The sequence below is a fragment of the Tachypleus tridentatus genome, chromosome 10, assembly GCF_004210375.1.
Source record: "Tachypleus tridentatus isolate NWPU-2018 chromosome 10, ASM421037v1, whole genome shotgun sequence".
Classification (NCBI taxonomy): domain Eukaryota; kingdom Metazoa; phylum Arthropoda; class Merostomata; order Xiphosura; family Limulidae; genus Tachypleus; species Tachypleus tridentatus.
The window spans coordinates 95221227-95242429 of record NC_134834.1 but is presented as its reverse complement, the minus strand read 5'-3'; the positions used below and the strand labels follow the sequence as shown (position 1 = coordinate 95242429).

Below are 21203 nucleotides of genomic sequence, written 5' to 3'. Positions count from 1 at the left end.
TCAATACACTATAAATTAATTCAAAAAGTGCCTCGTGCAACAATTTTAATTTTGAAACAAATGTTTCATTAAATCACAAATAAATATTGACGAAAAATTCGCAACGCCACAAACATCTGTTTTTCTAACGTTAGCATTCTCCTGGTAGTTCAGCGAAAAGCACGAAAAGCTACATCCCGGGTTCGATCCCTTCAGTTGGCATAGCACCACTCATTATCCATTATGCATACCTGCGCTTAACAAGAAAAGAACCGAATTTTAAATCAACAAAAATGCAATCTAAATGTTGACTTTCAGTTGCAGTTCTCGGTTAATTGTTTAATGTATGATAGATACTATAAAATGAATGGCATTTCGAAATTCTCGGATTACGTGTAATAAAAGACAAATGATGATTATATGTAAAGATATGAAAAACATATCGAATCAATTATTTATAATAGATGACAAATGTTAATTAGTATTTGTATTTCCATAAACTTTCTTCTTGTTTGGAAACTAGTTGAAACTATAACGCCTCTACACTTGAAAGTATGAATCGTGCTAAGAAGTCCTTTGTGGCTCAATCTTTCGACCTACAACATACTATACTAGCCACTAGGATTCGATCGGCTGCGTGCATTAAAAGAATGTTAGGAAACAGTTATTACCAGCACAAAATGTTAACCCAGTTTTTCAAAACACAAACTTCTTTTAGTAGTTCAAAACAGCTATTTGAACAAAAACTGACCAACTTAATTACATTTTGTACTTCTTGTTTTGAAGTTTAGTAATTTAAAACTAGGTGTACCACCGCTGGGTGTCGAAAGTATTCTGTTTCAAAAGTAAATACAACTAAAATTAAGAGTAACAAATGTTTCTATTTCTTGTTTTTCACATGTCGCGCCGCGTTGTAGCCCGTGGCGCATAATCATATCGTGACTCATAGCATGCGAACGTATAATTGACGTTACGACAGTAAAAATTACAAAGTTAAAAGTTTCTTATGTGATGTATTTTTATTGTCCACTAACAGACAATACACTACTGTAAAGTGGTGTGAGTAATTAAAATAGGGGACCTCTTCTGGTGGTCTTAGGTCCACTTTCGGAGGAAATAACTGTTGACTCATCATTAGCGGTTTGTATTCTCCTTTTCTAAACGACTCATTCAGTGTTCAGCTACTTCCATTAAACCATCTAAAAGTCAGTATGCTTAGCAAATTGCATTTTTTTGTTGTTGTTGTAAGATATATTAAACTCATTTTTAAGACGTGGTAAGAGCTGTATAAGATATTCTATTAACTACTTGCGTATTAAAATTCTAGAAAAGTACAAGACTCATAACAACTGCAGCTCAACAAAGTATTTGAATTAAAAAGATATATAAATGTCACACCCTCATTTCTTCCCTAAACACGAACGTGTAAAGGAACACTGAACGTTTTGAACTGAGTTGCCTCATGAAAGACGAATAGTGTTTCATATCTGTAGCAAATGGCTAAACAGAAAAACTTTACCAGGCCCGTACGCAGAATGTTTCAAATGGGGAGGGAGATATAGATTGCGAGATCAAAACCGAAGTACACTTAGCATGCTGATACTATGGAGAAATGGACTAGGGGCATACGACTATTAGAAGCCCCCCCAAAAAAAGTTAATGCCTTATCAGAAGAACGTGAACTGTGCAGAAAACGTTAAACGCCAAAAGCAGATATACTGTAACTATATAAACATACTTTTTGGCATAATGAAAATAGCGGGTTTGGCCTAACCCTTTCGACCTCCCATCTACGTACGTACGTGAATACCATTACTCAATAGAACCATATTTGAAGTATCTAACTTCGCAAATATAAAAAGCAGAGAAAATTTATTACTAAGGAAACTAAACAACAAAGATGGTTTGTCGTTCTTCATCATTAGCCTTAAGTAAACTAGGTTATCGAGTTTCACTGACCATTAACTTTAGAGGTTACGATTTGAAGATAGCATGAGACAGTCCGGTTCATAACACACACACGAGTTGTGTTTTTTATGTTGAAAACACTATGTTTTGACAACTAACTTTATACACACATTTCCCAATTCCAAACAAACTAATGCCCCCGCTAGGACAACGGTATGTCTCCGGATTTACAACGCTAAAATCAGCGGTTCGATTCCTCTCCGTGGGCTCAGCAGACACCCCGATGTGTCTTTGCTATAAGAAAACAAACTAAATCAATAATACTAGCTACAACTTTTTTAATGGTATGTCCCTGAAGTACACTGCACAAAATCTCCTTGTCAACTTAACGCAAAAATAATGCCTTGAAGTTTCAAATCATTGGCTACCCTTTCGCTCGCCACATCTGAGATTATGGACCTTTTACTAACACTGCAAGAAATCCGATTATATTATGAATGCTAATCTCTTAAGCGTATACATAAATTCAGTTCAAAATTTCGGATTTCCATAAGCTTTCAATTTAGTGACCTGAACTTTCTGTGTGTGTGTGGATATGAAGAATATATCTAGAAATTATTATACACAAGTTTGAAGAATATGGTTATGAAACATGTCAATGGATTAGGACGACCTAAGGCAATGTTATAATTATGTTTTCTCTTGCCGTATTTCGTTTGAAGTTTCTAGGATGGTTTTCGCAGATTCATCCTCTGGATCTCCGCTGACGTCAAATATTCGAGCATACAGTTCTTTCGAGCGTCTGTCCACCAGGAAAAGAGAAGCCCGGTCCGCGTTTACAAGTTTCTGTCCAAACGTCTGTGAAAAACAAAAATAAAAACGTGTAGAATAATTTCAATAACCAGCAAGCAAGTAAACAGAGAGTGAAAAATATGGTTCAGAACAAGTGTTTTAGCAAGCTTCTGCTCTATTTAAAGATGACACACACATGTATTTTTAAGCTCTATTGTGAGCATTTGTAACGAAGTAGGGCAAAAATTACATACCCGTGACAACTAACTAAATAACATGATTTAGGCTTCCATTAACTTCAGTTTATATACAACGCCAGGAAAAATTAGAATAATTTTTTTTAATTTTTTTAAATTTAAAGTATGTTTTGATTTCATATTTTAAAAATCAAACATTTTTATTCTAATTACACGCCTGTGATGGTTTTATTGTCTTGAAATGTTTACATGTTCTAGAGTAATTCCTGTAAGCCGAATCAGAAAACATCCATCATAGGCACGGCCAGGTAGGTTAAGGCGTTCGACTCGTAATCTAAGGGTCGCAGGTTCGAACCCCCTCGCACCAAACATTCTCGCCCTTTGAGCCGTAATAACGTTATATTGATGGTAAATCCCACTATTCGTTGGCAAAAGAGTAACCCAAGAGTTGGCGGTGGGTGGTGATGACTAGCTGCCTTCCCTCTAGTCTTACACTGCTAAATTAGGGACGATTAGCGCAGATAGCCCTCGAGTAGCTTTGTGCGAAGTTAAAAAACAAACAAACAAACATACTCCATCACGTATAGATTTTTCACAAAACGTCTCAAAGTTTGAGACTAAACGATGTAGATTTCACTAATAAATCTAGGATGAAGGAGGATGGTTATTTGTTTCACATCCACGTTCTTCCATTTTCTTCAGTTTGTTTGTACTTTTTGTTAATAAACAAAATAATAATAAAAAATGTTCATTGTGGTAAACAAAACAATAATTTGATCTAATTTTTTTCTTCACGATTTGTAATTTATAATAAAGAATATTATATTTGGAATCTGCGCAGCTGAGTTATATAAAATCCGTTTTCAAAACCAAAATAACTTGTATGCACCGGTTTGTTTGGTTTGTTTTGAATTTCGCACAAAGCTACACGAAGGTTATCTGCGTTGGCTTTCCCTAATTTAGTAGTAAAAGGCTAGAGGGAAGACAGCTAGTCATCACCACCCAACTACTCTTTTTACCAACGAGTAGTAGAATTGATCGTCACATTATAACGCCCTCATGGCTTAAAAGGGCGAGCATGTTTGATGTGACAGGGGTTCGAACCTTCAACCCTAAGGTTGCGAGTCGACAACTTTTATAAAGTTTAAATTCGCAGGCCAGGTAATGATTATTTATCGATCAACGTTTTGATTGAATTTTAAGTTCCCGCCAAAGTTACCTCAAATGTTATAAATGCACAAAACATTGCACAGCACTTACACTTCGAATTTTTGAAGGAAAGTGAATTCTTGAAATGTATCTTTGTTGTTTAACGTCTATATTTTATTTATTTTTATTAAATGATCAAAGAAAAACGATCTTTAAACTCCAAAGAACTATAAAAAGAACTGAATAACAACAGAGGGTTGCAGTAAATTACGCTGCCAAACTGGAGCGTGAAATTAACACAGATAGTGTGCTTAAATGGTTTACTCAAATTAGAGGGTTTAAACCGCAAACTGAATATAACCTTAATTCAAACGACTTACAATTGAGGTTTTTTCTTTAAACCCAAACTGAAAATAATGTAACTTCAGGCAATTAAAGTTAAGGTTCTTTTAAAATACTTAGGCCTAAAATTCAGATGCAAATTTCTAATGAATATTGATTAATTATATTATTACAATAGAGAATTTATATTTTGGTATTGGCCTAGTTATTACGTTAGGCCTTGCAAACTATTAAAATGGACTATAACAAATATTTAACTCGCAGGTGTTGATTTAAGAATAACTGATTTTGTATTGAAAGCGCTTTTAAAACACGATACGAGTATATTCTTTGTTTGTTTGTTTGTTTATTGTAAAGCACAAAACTATATGCCACTTGTGTTCTGCCACTGCAGGTATCGAAACCCCATTTTAGCCCAATATTGTAAAGTCTGAATTCATACATTTTAGGCTTATATTCCGCTAAATGCTGACAAAGTCTAAAACTAACATTGTGAATTACAGTCTTAGCATTATATTCCATATATTCTTCTGAAATACCAGTACCAGAGAAATGAAGCGTCAGAAATCAAAAAGAAAATTACAATAAAAAGCATTTTATTTATTCATCTATCTACTTTATCGTTAATAAAGCATAGAATAGGTGATTCACAACAATATATGGATTTTGATAAACATTTCATTTATTTATTCATCTATCAGTAACAGCTGAATTTGACAGGTCATGATATTTTTACCAAGATTAATTCAGATTTCAAGGCTAAGTAGCGCTGTATATAAGCTAAGCCTTAAGTATTAGGGTTAGCAGTGTAGAGATATTCTTTCGCATTTTTATTTTTAGTTTCCCTAAACAACAGTTCCTTTAATAAATAGTGCTGCTAAACAAATGGCAAATGTTTAGATATTTAATGTTGCAAGTTGATTCCCAAGCTTTTACTTTTTTTGCAATGCGTTGTTTGGTTGGTTTGGTTTGAATTTAGCGCAAAGCTGCACGAGGGCTATGTATACTCGCCGTCCCTAATTTAGCAGTGTAAGACTAGAAGGACAACAGTTAGTCATCACCACCATCCGCCATCTCTTGGGCTACTCTTTTACCAATGAATAGTGGGATTGATCGTCACATCATAACGCCCCCACGGCTGAAAGAGAGTTATGTTTGGTGTGACGGAGTTTCGAACACACCACCCTAAAACCCCTGAAATAATTCCTTTATCCATACTTAAAACAACTTAGCAAGTGGGTTTCTCGTCATCATAAAAAAAGAGTTTTTAAATCGAAAATTAATAATAAAAAATGCAGTTCTGAAGTTTCTTTGTTTTATTGAAAGTCAGTGAGGTTATAGGGGTCATAAATAAATTATTTAACAATTTGTTGAAATTACTTTTATATATCTTTATAAGGTGAAAAAATACAAAAGTATCAACAAATAACACTTGTTCTTAAACAAGTATTTTTATAGTTACACAAGTTATTTCAACATGACTTGCATCAAATATTTATAACAGGAATGGCATTAAGTACTTTACTTTCGTCTTTCAGAAAACTAAATACAGGAGATTTTATACATTTAATGTATGGTTGTTTAGACGTTCATTATGAACATTTACAAGTTTTAATGTATGGTTCTTTAGACGTTCATTACGAACATTTACAAGTTTTAATGTATGGTTCTTTAAACGTTCATTACGAACATTTACAAGTTTTAATGTATGGTTCTTTAAACGTTCATTACGAACATTTACAAGTTTTAATGTATGGTTCTTTAGACGTTCATTACGAACATTTACAAGTTTTAATGTATGGTTCTTTAGACGTTCATTACGAACATTTACAAGTTTTAATGTATGGTTCTTTAGACGTTCATTACGAACATTTACAAGTTTTAATGTATGGTTCTTTAGACGTTCATTACGAACATTTACAAGTTTTAATGTATGGTTCTTTAGAAGTTCATTACGAACATTTACAAGTTTTAATGTATGGTTCTTTAGAAGTTCATTACGAACATTTACAAGTTTTAATGTATGGTTCTTTAGAAGTTCATTACGAACATTTACAAGTTTTAATGTATGGTTCTTTAGACGTTCATTACGAACATTTACAAGTTTTAATGTATGGTTCTTTAGACGTTCATTACGAACATATAGAAAGTGTAAACAAATTATATATACCTTTATATCCTTATAAATTAAATTAGTGGTAAACAAAAAGTCAACACACACACACACGTGTACAGTTTATTTATTTGGAATTAAGCACAAAGCTACACAAAAGCACAATAGACTATCTGTGCTTTGCCATCCACGGGTATCAAAACGCGGTTTTTACCGGTGAGAGTCCGCAGACATACGGCCGTGCCACTGGAGAGGGAGGTACGCATATACAGTGTAAATGCGTTTTCCTTTCTATCAAGTGAAAACAATATACAATAATTCTGATCCCAAATGAATAAATGACGTAACAAGAAAACGTCTACTCACAACCTTCTATACACAGTGCTTGCTTTCACCATGTTTATTGGTTTATTATCAGAGTTACACCATATATATATATATATATATATATATATATATATATGGATGTTGAACACGTTATATTATTAAAACAAATCTAGAGCAACATCACGTCATTTGTGTCCATGGTGCCAGGTCCAGTCATGCTCTGACTGATGTCCTTGCATTTGGAAAATAATCCTGTATTTGTCATTATAAAATTCTCATTACTGTGATGTCTAAAGTACACCCTTCTCCTGCTTGCTTTCCAGATCTACCTGGTGTGCGAGAATCACGGTTTCCCAGCAGTCCTTTTAACAGTTTGATCGCCAGACACATTTCCTGTAAATTTCTATTTCCACAATATATTTATTCAGTCTCAAAAACTGACCAAATAAATATATTGTGGAAATAGCTTGTGTACACATGACCTGCGCGTAGTTAGTGCATTACTTCAGACGCCCCGTGCCCATTTCACAAAATGGCACCAGAAGTTGTGTTATGCGTTGCTATGGGATGAAACTAACAATATTGTTCCACAAAGTGGCATCGGAGGGCGCGTTACTAGAGGATGGGTGTCGTCATAGTATCATGCTGTTACTAAGAGCAATATTTCTGTTATCGGATGGTGTTACTAAGGAGAGTGTTTCTATAAGCAGGTAATGTTACTACAAGTGGAAGGTTTTACTACAGGCGGATAGATCAATGGGATGATGTACTCATCGTAGAATATCTCAGCATCATAGTTTTCGCTTGTGTAATAACTGATCCGTGTTGCAACGTTCTAGTAATCATTATGACAAGTACAGTTTCACTTTATAAGTAAATATTAGATCAAAACTAATAAATTAATTTCCAGTTGTTATCATTACGGTCAACCTTATAATTTTCACTTCCATAATATTGTACTTACATAGCATATTTTGCAATATTTGTACTGAAAAAGGTTTTCATCTGTATCACAATTACAGTTATTCCAAATGAACCTCACATTAGTCCGCTATTTCATTAGCTCTATCGTTTTTCATTTCAATATTTTACCTTATTTGCATAACGTATTTTTTTACAAAGCTCTGTCACGAAAAGGAAGGATTTTTCATGATAACGTAGTTGTTTGAATCCCTAAATATTTATCACATATAGTAACTTAGCATAAAGTCTTAAATATCTTACTCTTTAACCCATTACTTTATTATAAAACTGTTTGAAAAACATACTTATTACTTTCTACAGAACATTCATTTGAAATGCAAAATATACAGAAAATTAAATTAAAACAAATGAACTTTCTTCACTAAGCTTCACTAATATTGTCTAGAGGTCCAACTTAAATAGCATTTCATTGGGACTATAAAACTAACTTCTGTGTGGTTGATGGAAGGGCGAGGTATACACAACCTTTACTATAACTGGTTAGTGAATGATGTAGTAGAAATCTACGTCATCGTTGTTGTATTACCATTAGACCGTTCCAGTGTGATTACGGTTACTTTGGCCCGGTATGGCCAAGCGTGTTAAGGCGTGCGACTCGTAATCTGAGGGTCGCGGGTTCGCATCCCCGTCGCGCCAAACATTCTGGTTCTTTCAGCCGTGGTGGCGTTATAATGTGACGGCAAATCCCACTATTCGTTGGTAAAAGAGTAGCCCAAGAGTTGGCGGTGGGTGGTGATGACTAGCTGCCTTCCCTCTAGTCTTACACTACTAAATTAGGGACGTCTAGCACAGAAAGCCCTCGAGTAGCTTTGTGCGAAATTCAAAAACAAGCAAACAATACAGTTACTTCAATGTTACTCCTTGAATCTGTAATTACGAAACCTGTACACAGTTCAACTTCATAGGCACTTACCTTCTGGTGAGATTGCTAATATACAATCTATAAAATTTAGAAGCGTTACCAACAAGAGCTGTTATAATATTATTATAATATTATTTAACCTATGTAACAGGTTAAATCTGCACCTTTTTCGTATCGCAGTAAAATAACTGATTTTTACCAATTACTATATTGTTTACTTTCGTTGTTTGTAAATCCAATTACTATATTGTTTACTTACGTTGCTCATGCATTATAACACTGAAATTTATGAGTCCATCACAGCATCTAGTACATTTTTCATACAGCATAAAGAACACAGTTTATAACATGAAACGTTTGTGTACAATTCTTGTATCTCGTATAGCCCAGTAATAAATAACTAAATGCTGTTCCAAATCTGATGTATGGAGTTGATAATCATAACGTATCCTACAATGGAATAGTAAATATTTAAGTAGTTGATGTTATTAATAGAAAAACTATTTACAGCATTTCTTAATATCATTGTTTTCATTATTTTTCACATTAAGTTATGGTCTAAACAGAGAAAAAAAAAAAAAAAAGACATCGATTCTTCCACACCTCATAAATCCAACACATTTGCTGCACAGTATTTATTACAATAAAATATACTTCATTGTTTATTGTAATAATTTCATACTGTCATTCTAGAAGTGATATCAAGTCACTTTCATATTTTTATGTAAATTCAGCTATGAAAAAAAAGTTGATACCTTACACGTAAAAATTAGTAAATTATGGACACTTAACGTAGGCCTACAATTCACTTTTGCAAACGTTTTCCAATGTAATTATAAATATTCTGCGAAAGCTCAAATACTTGTTCAAGTTCCATAATAAATCTGAATACTTTCTATATAAATTCAACAGTAGTCAATATTACTAGGCGTTATTGAATGAAGGAGTTATGACGTAGATTGTTACCAAATTATTATTATTATTATATCTACTCTAGGATTTTTAGTTATGTTACGCCAACTTACTGACATTAAGATTTTATAGGCTTACTAATAATGCAGTCAGGTAAGACTCCTTGATTACCATACTTACGATAATATTGTTAATTCGTTAATTTTAAGACTGTTTAGTTTTACGACTTCAGTTGCAAAGTCACACACAGTTTAGGTCTATTAGAGATAAAATAATATAACTATAAAGTTCGATCACTTTTATGATTGTACGGAAATCACTTGAACGGATCATCCCATAAGTAATGTCCAAAAATTTAATACAAAAAGTGCATCATCATTTCTGTCTTTGTAGAAGACTTTAATGACTAAAATATGTAGTAGGACGTGTATAAAAATGTTCAGACAAATAAAATAAACTAACCCAACTCCACTTTTCTAGATCATTAATTAAATAAACCCTTATGAAGATGGATATGTCTGAGGACCACATTAGATATATAATACTTTATGAGTTTAAAAAAGGCATAGTGCAGCAGAAACTACACTAAACATTCAAGATGTTTGTAGTGCGGAGTCTTTCAATGAAAGTAAAGGTCGAAGGTTTCAGAAATTAACATCAGGTGACTACAGCTTAAAAGATGCGCCAGGTTCAGGTCGTCCTCTTGAGTTTAATGAGGACTTGCTGCTGGCTGCACTTGATGAAGACTGTGCTGTAACAGTTGAAGAACTAGCACAGAAGCTTAATTCAACCCATGCAACAGTTCACCATCATCTGCAACAGCTTGAAAAGGTGTCAAAACTTGGAAAATGGGTCCCATACGATTTGACAGAAGCCAACCGTAAAGTAAGAGTGGATATCTGCACTTCTCTGCACTCTCGTGAACGTCACTCACCTTTTTTTTGAACAGGTTAGTGACTGGAAATGAAAAATGGATATTTTATAAAAATATTAAGCGCCGCAGACAATGGCTCAGTGCAGGTAAACTGGCTAAAGCACAGCAAAAAATGGACTTCCGCCCCAGGAAAGTCTTGTTAAACGGTTGGTGGGATATTGTTGGTGTGATCCACTTTGAGTTGCTGCCTCTCAACGTAACGATTACATCAAACTTCTATTGTCAACAGTTAGTGCGCTTGAATGTTACACTGAAAGAAACTAGGCCTGCTTTGATCAATCATAAGGGTGTTGTGTTACATCAGAATAATGCAGGACCGGCATAGCCAGGTAATTAAGGCAGTCGACTCGTAATCTGAGGATCGTGAGTTCAAATTCTCATCACACCAAACATGATCGCCATTTCAGCCGTGGGGGCGTTATAATGTGATTGTCAATCCTACTATTCTTTGGTAAAAATGTAGCCCAAGAGTGGCGGTAGGCGGTGATGACCAGCTGCCTTCCCTCTAGTCTCACATTGCTAAATTAAGGACGGCTGGCACAAATAGGCCTCGTGTAGTTTTGTGCGAAATTCAAACCAAACCAAACCAAAATAATGCACGGCCCCATACAACAAGGTTCACATCTGCAAAGATTGAAAAGCTAGACTGGGAAAACTTCTACATCTTCCTTATTCTCGAGGCCTTGCCTCATCTGATTATCATCCGTTTCAAAGTTTGCAGAACTATCTTGATGGAAAAGAGCTTGGAACACATGAAGCTGTCAAAACTACACTCTCTACATCCTTTTCCTCCAAACACCAACAATTTTATAAAAGTGACGTTCAGAAGCTTGTGAATCGTTGGCAGGAAGTAATTAATAATAATGGAACATACATTATTGATTAAATAACATTAAAAGCGTTTAAAATCCTTTCTCTTTTTCTGAACCTAAAATCGGACATTATTTTAGGGATGACCTGATACATATAACACTTACGAAAATCTCTCACGTTCAGCAGCAGTACATGTCCTCCATAATGTGGTACATACGACACTTCGGAAAACACTAATCAACTATATTCATAATATATGTTTTACTGGTCCACAATATTCCAGAGTTTTTCGGAAGTTACATATCGGTAAGAGTTTGTCTAACTGTTTCAAAGCAAGTATACACTTGTGGTAATAGTTTCTTCAATAGTTTTCGGTATTGAAGTTTAGAAGTCGGAGTTTTCATTTTATCGATTTAAGTTTTTTCAATTGATAGAAATCCGTCCCGAGACGGAACTCTGCCTTCCATGTAAACCAAGCTTGGCCTTAAAAATAAAATGAGGAATTTTTAGAGTTATGGATAGTTCATAATTTGTAAATACCATGGTTTATTTCTGTTCAGCAAAACTGACAAGATAGTAAAGTTTGTAGTTAGGCCTACTATTTGAATAATACTCTTAAGTTCGACTTTTTTGGAAAAATGTATTTGGAGTTAGATAATGTCACTTTTTCTGGGATATGGCATCAATACTAGTCCACTGATGTGATTTTCAGTCATACTTCGGCGGGTCGACGGAGGGCTGAAAAAGATCGCCCACAAGCAAGTAGTAATGTGTTGCGAGAAAAATGCAGAAAATCCTGAGAAATGCGGGAAAACATTCAGATCACGTGCTGCAAAAGATCTTATTACATCCTTGGAGCAACTGGCAAATCACTGCACGGAAGTTACCACTTCTTGAGCTTCACCTCAAAATCATTATTTTGTAGAAACTTTTCACATCACGAAATAACATTTGACACACGTTGTTGTCGCGATTCACGTTTTTTTTTGGGAACAAGGGCATCGGTTGCATGTTGATCTTCAAACTTTATGTTTCATTGTGAAACTACATGGTCTATGACAACATGAAACACGTTGATTCTGGGATAATCTTTGGTACTCTCTGATTTGATATCTTTAGCAGCTGCATTTGCCCGGAGTTTTTGTGAGACAGTTGTATCGCTTTTCGTGACCTCAATATCAATTGTCCCGTATTTGATACGAGTCCACAGTTTGTCCACAGATATTTCTTGATGTTGCTTTGTTGATAGCCTGTTCGGACAAGTTAACATCAGCATATGCTTTGGACCAATCACACTCAACTGCTTACAGTGAATTAGTGACTGAAGTGAAATAGCCAAGTACAACTGTGCCACATAAAGACATGTAAGGAAATGCCTTTTAATCATTAGCCTAATATAAGACTTTGCATCACTAGCTCGTGCAGCATGACCACTGCTCTCGTTTTGAATACCTTCTAACGCATTTGGGACAGACTCATACTTGGCTATCAATGCTGACAGGGTACTTGGGCGTTTGTCTCTCTCTCTTTCAAACTCTGCTTGGTTGCACCATTTTAGTTACAGAACTCCTCCATATATTTTTCATCCATTTATGGTAATTCGTTGAAATGTTCTTGTGTTCCTTATCTCTAGACGTCTGTTCATATAAAAACTTGTTGTTCTGCACCTCCACCACAAAACCCCTTTTCCACCATGTCACGTAAATTGCGAATCCATGGAATGTTCATGGATCCATCTAGAAGTACTATTGTTAACACATGTGAGTGACAACAGACAAAGACAGCATTTTAATAATGATTCTTTATTTTTGTTTAAACTCCAACTTTGTCAAAGCTTATGACAATTACCCTATGACATCCTTGACTTACTCCATATTTAGTCCCCAGGTCTTTCAGAGTAGAAACAACTTTACTGTTTCATTATTCATTCTGCAGGTCTGAACATGAACAAGAAAATCCTCTCAAACCTCATTGTCCACATACCTTATAGATATACAGATTTGTTCATAGATAGAGAAATCACCAGTTTCATCTGCTAATGGATTCCACTACTTTTTTTTTTGTTTTAGAATTTCACGCAAAACTACACGACGGCTGTATGCGCTGGCCGTCCCTAATGTAGGAGTGTAAGACTCCAGAGTAGGCAGCTAGCTAGTCATCACCATCCAACATCAATTCTTGGGCTATTCTTTTACCAACAAATAACGGGATTGACTGTCACATTATAACGCACTCTCAGTGAGACAAGGATTGGAGCTCGCATCCATCAGAGCGTTACCCACCTGGCCTTGCCGGGCCCAGTACTGTGAGATTGACTTAACCATTTGAAAATATTTCTTGCTCACAAAACTTTATTATCTCATTTTAAATCTGTGAAGATTCATATTTCTCTGTTTCTATAGCGTGCTGATGACGTCTCTCTTTAACTTGGCCCCAGTTTACGAATGAACTGAAATTATTTACTTGCTGTTCTTTGTTCCCAGTTCTAAACTTAATGCCTCGTTGGCCCAAAACAAATGTAATAACTATAATGCACACGATTCTCTGTTTTTTTTTAGTTCTCTATTGAACACCACATTCTTTCTAACTGAGCAGCTGTATAGAATGATTAGCGCCTTGTTAGCTTTGCTGATGTATATTCAGCGCTTCTTCCATGCTTGTCTAACTCAGTTCATCTTTCACAACAGCCGTTTCCCAGGTTTAAAAAAAAAACCTGTTTAATAAATGACAATCATTCTTTCAAATTTTCAAAACACAGCAAACTGCACTGTTTACATGGTATCGTGGTTAAGATCTGTCGAGTTCCACGCCACATAATACTTTCTCATATTCCTGATGAGACCATTAAATTTTTTTCAGATGGTTGAAATTTTGCATTCTCAATAAGATAATACAGACGGTAATTACCATTCAAACGTTACTTAGAGGTACATCAATCAAGAGTTTCTAGATCCAGTTGGGATTCTGTTGAAACACTAAACAAGGAGCTGCGAGGTTAATCCTGAAAAGCACTTTTATAAAGGGGCTGTCCTACCCCACTTGTGGAACCCCACTTGTGGAATAACAAATTGTTGAATCTCAATGTTATATTGAAATCCCAGCTTCATTTCGGCATTTCAACTATACAGTTAGTATGGTTGAACTGTAGGAAAGATCTATTACTACTTGCAAAAGTTAGGGAATATTAAACTTACTGTATATAAATAGACCTGAATTACTCATATTCGTTTATTTTGAGACACTGTCAAGTCAAAATTCTTGTCAATTTATGGATTCTAAAACAGGTTGTGTACACAATTTTTAGATTTGGATTCCGCAAATAGGTTTACATAGTTCATTTACTTTTTTTTACACTTAACTGAGATAATTTGGTATTTCATTAACCTTAGTCAGCTGTTGTTGTTGTTTTTGGAATTTCGCACAAAGCTACTCGAGGGCTATCTGTGCTAGCCGTCCCTAATTTAGCAGTGTAAGACTAGAGGGAAGGCAGCTAGTCATCACCACCCACCGCCAACTCTTGGGCTACTCTTTTACCAACGAATAGTGGGATTGACCATCACATTATAACGCCCCCACGGCTGGGAGGGCGAGCATGTTTGGCGCGACTCGGGCGCGAACCCGCGACCCTCAGATTACGAAGCGCACGCCTTAACGAGCTAGGCCATGCCAGGCCATCCTTAGTCAGCCTAATGATAGTTAAAATAAGACAATAAATCAATAAAGTCACGTTTAAACTTAAGCCTAACTTATTTCCAATGTTCAAAACCTCAAGGAATGGACACTGATATGAATGAAAAAAATTTATCTCGCTTGGCTTTCTTAGTGTTTGTTTGTTTGTTTTTTTTAATTTTGCGCAAACCTACAGGAGGGCTATCTGCGTTAGTCGTCCCTAATTTAGCAGTGTAAGACCAGTAGAAAGGCCAACGAATAGTCAGCCCCCACGGCTGAAAAGGCGAGCAAGTTCGGTGCGAAGGGGATGATTCGAACCCGCGACCATCAGATTATGAGTGAAGCATCTTAACCACCTGGCCATGCTGGGCTAACTGGAACTTAATGTTATAAAAAGAAAGGTATAATTTGATGACGTAATCATATGTTCAGAAACCACACGATGAGCTAGCTTATCATTCTATTGAACTGCCTGCCTATAGTAACATCTGCCCTTAGTAACATTATCTGTAGTAACACTTGCTCTTAGCAGCATTAACCGTGGTAAAACGTATGTCAACATGAACACAGCCCTTAGTAACACTGATCCCAATAAAACGTCCGTTTACAAAAACATAGCCCTCAGTAATAGCTTGAGACAGATGGGATATGACGTCATATATTCCCTGTCGAAAAGAACTGTTACAAATCTTTCCTAAACGTGACCTTTTCGATGACGTATCTCTACGTAATGCCAGAGAATGTACACACGTACTTCTGATCCATTCTATTTAACTGCAAATTTATATCGGTTCAGGTTTTTGCGTATTTTGCTCATTTGCAAACTGAAAATCGTTTTGACATAGCCTATTTAACCCTGTAGACAGCGGTTGTTTGACATTGGCAAGACCTTCGTTATTAGTGATTAAATACACAATTAACAATTATTATTGAATGAATTCAAACGCTGTTTTTCACAGACAAACAATGCAAATAATTTGTTGTTTGTTTGAAGTTAAGTACAAAATTACACAATAAGTTATCTGTAATTTGCCCACTAATGGTATCGAAACACGGTTTCTAGCGTTGTAAGTCCACAAACATACCACTGTGCAACTGAGGGAAATTTCAATGAAAGTGAAGAAATTTCATTACCTGTAGTAATGAAATTTACATTCGATTTTATAAGTTAAGATAAATTACAAATAATACCAAATAAAAATTAATATACTTCAGACTGTTTTGTAGACTGGCAGTCTGAGGGTCGAAGGTTCGAATCCCCATCCTACCAAACAGCACGCCCCTCTTAGCTGTGGGAGCGTTACAAAGTTACGATCAATCTCTAATTCGTTGTTTAAAGAGTTACCCAAAAGTTGACGGCGGGTAGTGAAGACTACCTGCCTTCCCTCTTGTCTTTCACTGCAAAATAAGTGACGGCTGGCGCGGATAGCCAAAAACAAATTCGTTTTTTGTGCAAGCTTGAAAACAGACAAGTTTTCAAATGTATTATATAATTTATATACTTACTTGAGCATTTATTTCACTATTTATGCTTAGGCCTACTTTAATTATTGTTGAAGGCTTATTCATAGCCGAAATAACTTCTTAAAAAAATATTAAAATTCATCCGAAGTAAAAAGTATTTGTTATTAGCTTTATTTATAATCTCAATTAGTCTTTATAAGAATAATTTAAATTATTTTTCCTATTTAGTAACAAGAAAAGCAAGTACAATTATATTCAAAATATTATATTAATTGCTAAGTGAAATTGTTATATTTGTCTATAAATTATATGCAATTACCTACATTTTTCATGACTTTAATAACTAACTTGCCAACATTCTGGACCAAGATGTATATATCGTCGAACAGTCCTCAATTCCAACCATGTCAATTAACTCTGTTAAATAACCTAAATGAAGTAAAATTTAAAATACCCTAAGGTGTTTATAACTCAGTATATTTATCTCAAAAAGTTAATATATAATAGTTTTGTTACAAAACCTAATCTTAGTCTAGCGTTGATAAACTATCTCAAAGCTTGTTTCATGCATTAGAAAATTCATCATCCGAGAGCACAAAGAAAATAATTAATTAAAAAATATCACGTTTCACAAGAAGGAGTAAAAACGTTGTAAATATAAGAGAAATATTATAGTGTTATCATTTGGTCATACACATAATTAGCCCTTTTTAACACATATAAAATTTGAAATCGAGTACGTATTTTGAGATACCGAGAATGAAATAAAATTTTACAAACATAAAACATTCCAAGTAATAAGAATAAATACGAGTTCTAATGTGATTAATATTAAGTATGATTTTCACACAAAAAACTAATGTCGCTTTAAAAAAGAATTTTTTATACATTTAGTAATATGATGATGATACTTGCGATGTTTCTCGCTGTTTCTGTTTTGCTGCAGGTCATAATGGCGAAGATTCAAGCCGTGATGTTCGTTTAAACACGTTTCTCACTTTAAGCTATGTGGGCGTTATAACTGTGACGATGCTGACGTCTTCCTCTGGTTAAGAGCTACGACGTCTGTTCAAAAAATACGTGGACTGACGTCATTTAACAAAATGTACTTTATTTAGAAGTTACAGGTCTGGGACCCCTTCAAAGTACTCTCCTCCCCAACGCACACACTTATCCCAACGGTGTTTCCACTTGTTGAAACAGTCCTGGTACGCTTCTTTTGTAATGTCCTCCAGCTCCTTCGTCGCATTTGCCTTAATCTCGGGAATCGTCTCAAATCTTCTTCCTTTCAAGGGTCTTTTGAGTTTGGGGAACAAGAAAAAATCGCAAGGAGCAAGGTCAGATGAGTAGGGGGGGTGGGGAAGAACAGTGATCGAGTGTTTGGCCAAAAACTCACGAGTTCTGAGGGCTGAATTTCGCAGCAACGCGGCGCATCTGCATTTTTTCGGTCAAAATCTCGTAACAAGATCCAACTGATATCCCACACTCTTCAGCAAGCTCCCTGACAGTCAGACGTCGATTTGCCCGCACCAGGATGTTGATTTTGTCGACGTGTGAGTGACGCTCATCATCTTCAATGGACTGTCGACCATCCTTAAAACGTTCATGCCACTTGAAACATGCCGTACGCTTCATAGCAACATCACCGTAAGTCGTGTTAAGCATAGCAAAAGTTTCAGTCGCAGATTTTCCAAGTTTAACACAAAATTTAACAGCAAGTCGTCGCTCCTTCAGGTCATTCATTCTGAAATCCGCCAAACGAAAAAATTGCACTTCACTTAAAACCGCGTAGCTAATACACAAATGAAGATATCTGCAATCGGGAAATGGAGTCGTAATCAGCTGATCTGTGCGAATCTAGCGACACCAAGCGGATTCCCCTGGAACCAACTGGAGCCGCGCAATTCAAACAGTCCGCGTATTTTTTGAACAGCCCTCGTATAATTCTTTAGCTGACTGTGCACATAAGGTGATATTCGTTGCGACTCAGTGGTAAAATTGATGACTTATTACGCCAAATATGAGTTCAATCTCTGCGGTAAACAAAGCGCAGTTAATATTTGTGTGGTTCTGTGTTTATAACAAAAAATAATATATTAAACAAGATCAAAGTATAACATATCCCATGCTTTTCTTCTAACCATAAATTTGGATTTCACAGCGCCTCTAACGTTGTGTTAAAACACAGAACGTGGAAACCCTTTAAAATAATCATGTGTGAACACTTGGAGATTAAACTGTGATTTGTAAATAACATCTTTATTAACGAAATCAAATGACTTTCTTCATTAAGGACTTTAGAACATGGAAAAGAATATTAATATAAAATGTCCCTCTACATTATATGCCAACTCCACTATATTAGACTGCTTAAAATATATAGCCGATTATATTAGTAGACTTGATTAGAAGCTACACAAATTCGTCATCATAGAGTACGAACTGCAATATCAGATTCTCATTAAAATGCCTTTAATGATAAACATATTTAGGCACTTCTGCTTTCCATTATTAATAATGTGTAGACAATATACATAAGGTTAACAGAAAACACGTATATTCCCATGTAAATAAAACGTTTTTTGATTAACCAACAGTCCGTTCTTCATTAGTTTGACATTTTATGTTTCCTGGGTAATTTGTTTTATATATCTAGCAGATATTTCTAAACTGTGCTTATAATTGAGTTACTGTTTTATGAAGTGAACCACTACATTGTCGTCACTTAAAAATAGATTTCACGTAATTACACAAAGTATAGACACTCGAGTACAATATCACATACCAGACTTGTTTCAACACTTTATAGACAAAATTAAACTTCGAGTCGACTGCGTTGAAGTAAGACATCTGAATTTTGGAAATATATTACTTTTGTAGCCCGGAAGCTTAAATTTAAGATGAACATTTAATAAAACAGACTTTTAATGAGAAATTAGATCTTAGTTTTATCGCTAATAGATAATGTGATACAAGGTTCTAAAATGTCAAATATATATGTGCACCAAGTTATACGATTCTTGTTTAAAGAATGAACGAACGGTAATCGAAAATATCAGCAGAATAGTTCTAATACCCGAACAAATATTCAAATACTAAACAAATTACAAACGCTGAAATTGAGGCAAATCTGTTTTTTCTTTCTCCACCTTAAAAATTTGTACTGACGATCTAAACTTCTCAATTACAGTAAAAAAACATGTAGGATAAAAAACATTATTGACAAAAGTGATACAATCGTAGTGTTTACCGATAGGTGGATAATAGTTCTTCAGGATATAAAAAAAATATTTCAAAAAACAGCAATCCCCCAGTGGCACAACGGCATGCCTGCAGACTTACAACGCTAGAATCCGGGTTTCGATACTCGTGGTGGGCAGAGCAGAGACAACCAATTGTGTGGCTTTGTACTTAATTACAAACAAACAAAAGACAAACCACAATTTTAGTTAATAAGGTGTCAAACAATGATTTACAAACACAAGAAAATGATGCGTTTGAGGGATTGGAACATGCTAAGTGTTTAACAGAGCATGCTCATAAATAATCCATGGTCAACTTATTATATAAGCAAAATATGCTTCAATACTCGAGTACGCTTTTAGTTGTTTTCTTGGTTGTTGGGATTAGTATGATAGTTCCAAACTTAGTTCTTCGTAATTTGTTTACATTCTTGCAAGTGTCAGATTTTCGCTGTAGATCTATTTCTTACTTTATAACTAGTGCGTCAAGTACTAAATTATGTTTATCTATATACGCACATGCGCACACAAAGTTAGGTCTTGTCCACGAATCAACTTATATACTTTAACATAAATCTTACCATTATCTTGACGATCACAGAATCCATCACGATCATGTCTTGAAATATAGACCTAAAACATACAAAAATACTATTTACAAATGTTAAATGTTTTTACAATGTTTTAAGCAGCATTGTTTTAAAGCAATGTTTTAATAATTAATACAAATTAAAATAAGCTCCAATTTGAAACAAACACAAATTATATGCTTCCGTTGAAACTATCAATGTTACAATAAAAATAAATACTTAAAAAACTTTATATTGAATTGTTCTTGTTTGTACTCGAGTACAAAGCTGCATAACGGGATACCTGTGCTCCACACACCACGGTCATGGAAACTCGGCTTCTAACGTTGCAAGGCACATTGTTTGTTTGTTTTGTTAGTTTTTGAATTTCGTGCAATGCTACACGAGGGCTATCTTCGCCAGCCGTCCCTAATTTAACAGTGTAAGACTAGAGGCAAGTCAACTAGTCATCACCACCCATCGCCAACTCTTGGGCTACTCTTGACCGTCACATTATAACGCTCTCACGGCTGCAAGAGCGAGCATGTTTGGTGTGACGGGGATTCGAACTCGCGAGGGAGGCACACTGAATACAACGTACGACGTACAACGTAAAATTCGGCGTTCAATACCCGTGATGAACACAGCAGAGATAATCTGTTGTTGTCCACCTAAAAAAACAGGTAACAGAGAAGAGCAAATCATAAATGTTTTTCTTATTAGAAATACTTTTTACAGTTCTTTACTCAACTGATCTTTTGTTTTTTTGTGATTAGGTTTAAAGCCACACAATGGGCTGTCTAGTGCTATGCCCACTATGAGTATCGAAACTTGGTTTTTAACTTAGCAAATAGAGTCGTGCTTTGAACAGTTTTTTATATTTGTAACAATCGTCTTTCTCAGGTAAGGCCCGGCATGGCCAGGTGGGTTAAGGTGTTCGACTTGTA

General features: G+C 35.2%; 1 protein-coding gene across 4 annotated transcripts in view; it reads right to left on the bottom strand.

Moving 5' to 3' along the window:
• The window catches only part of LOC143229905 (putative 3',5'-cyclic phosphodiesterase pde-5), a 120896-nt gene that overhangs the window by 35323 nt on the left and 64370 nt on the right, over positions 1 to 21203 (bottom strand). For all 4 annotated transcript variants that reach the window (XM_076462771.1, XM_076462773.1, XM_076462772.1 and 1 more), the window contains 2 exons: positions 20269 to 20320; positions 2594 to 2745 (listed from right to left, as the gene is read on the bottom strand). In XM_076462771.1, the coding sequence (XP_076318886.1) occupies positions 2594 to 2745; positions 20269 to 20320 (204 nt within the window). The remainder of the gene's footprint in view (positions 1 to 2593; positions 2746 to 20268; positions 20321 to 21203) is intronic.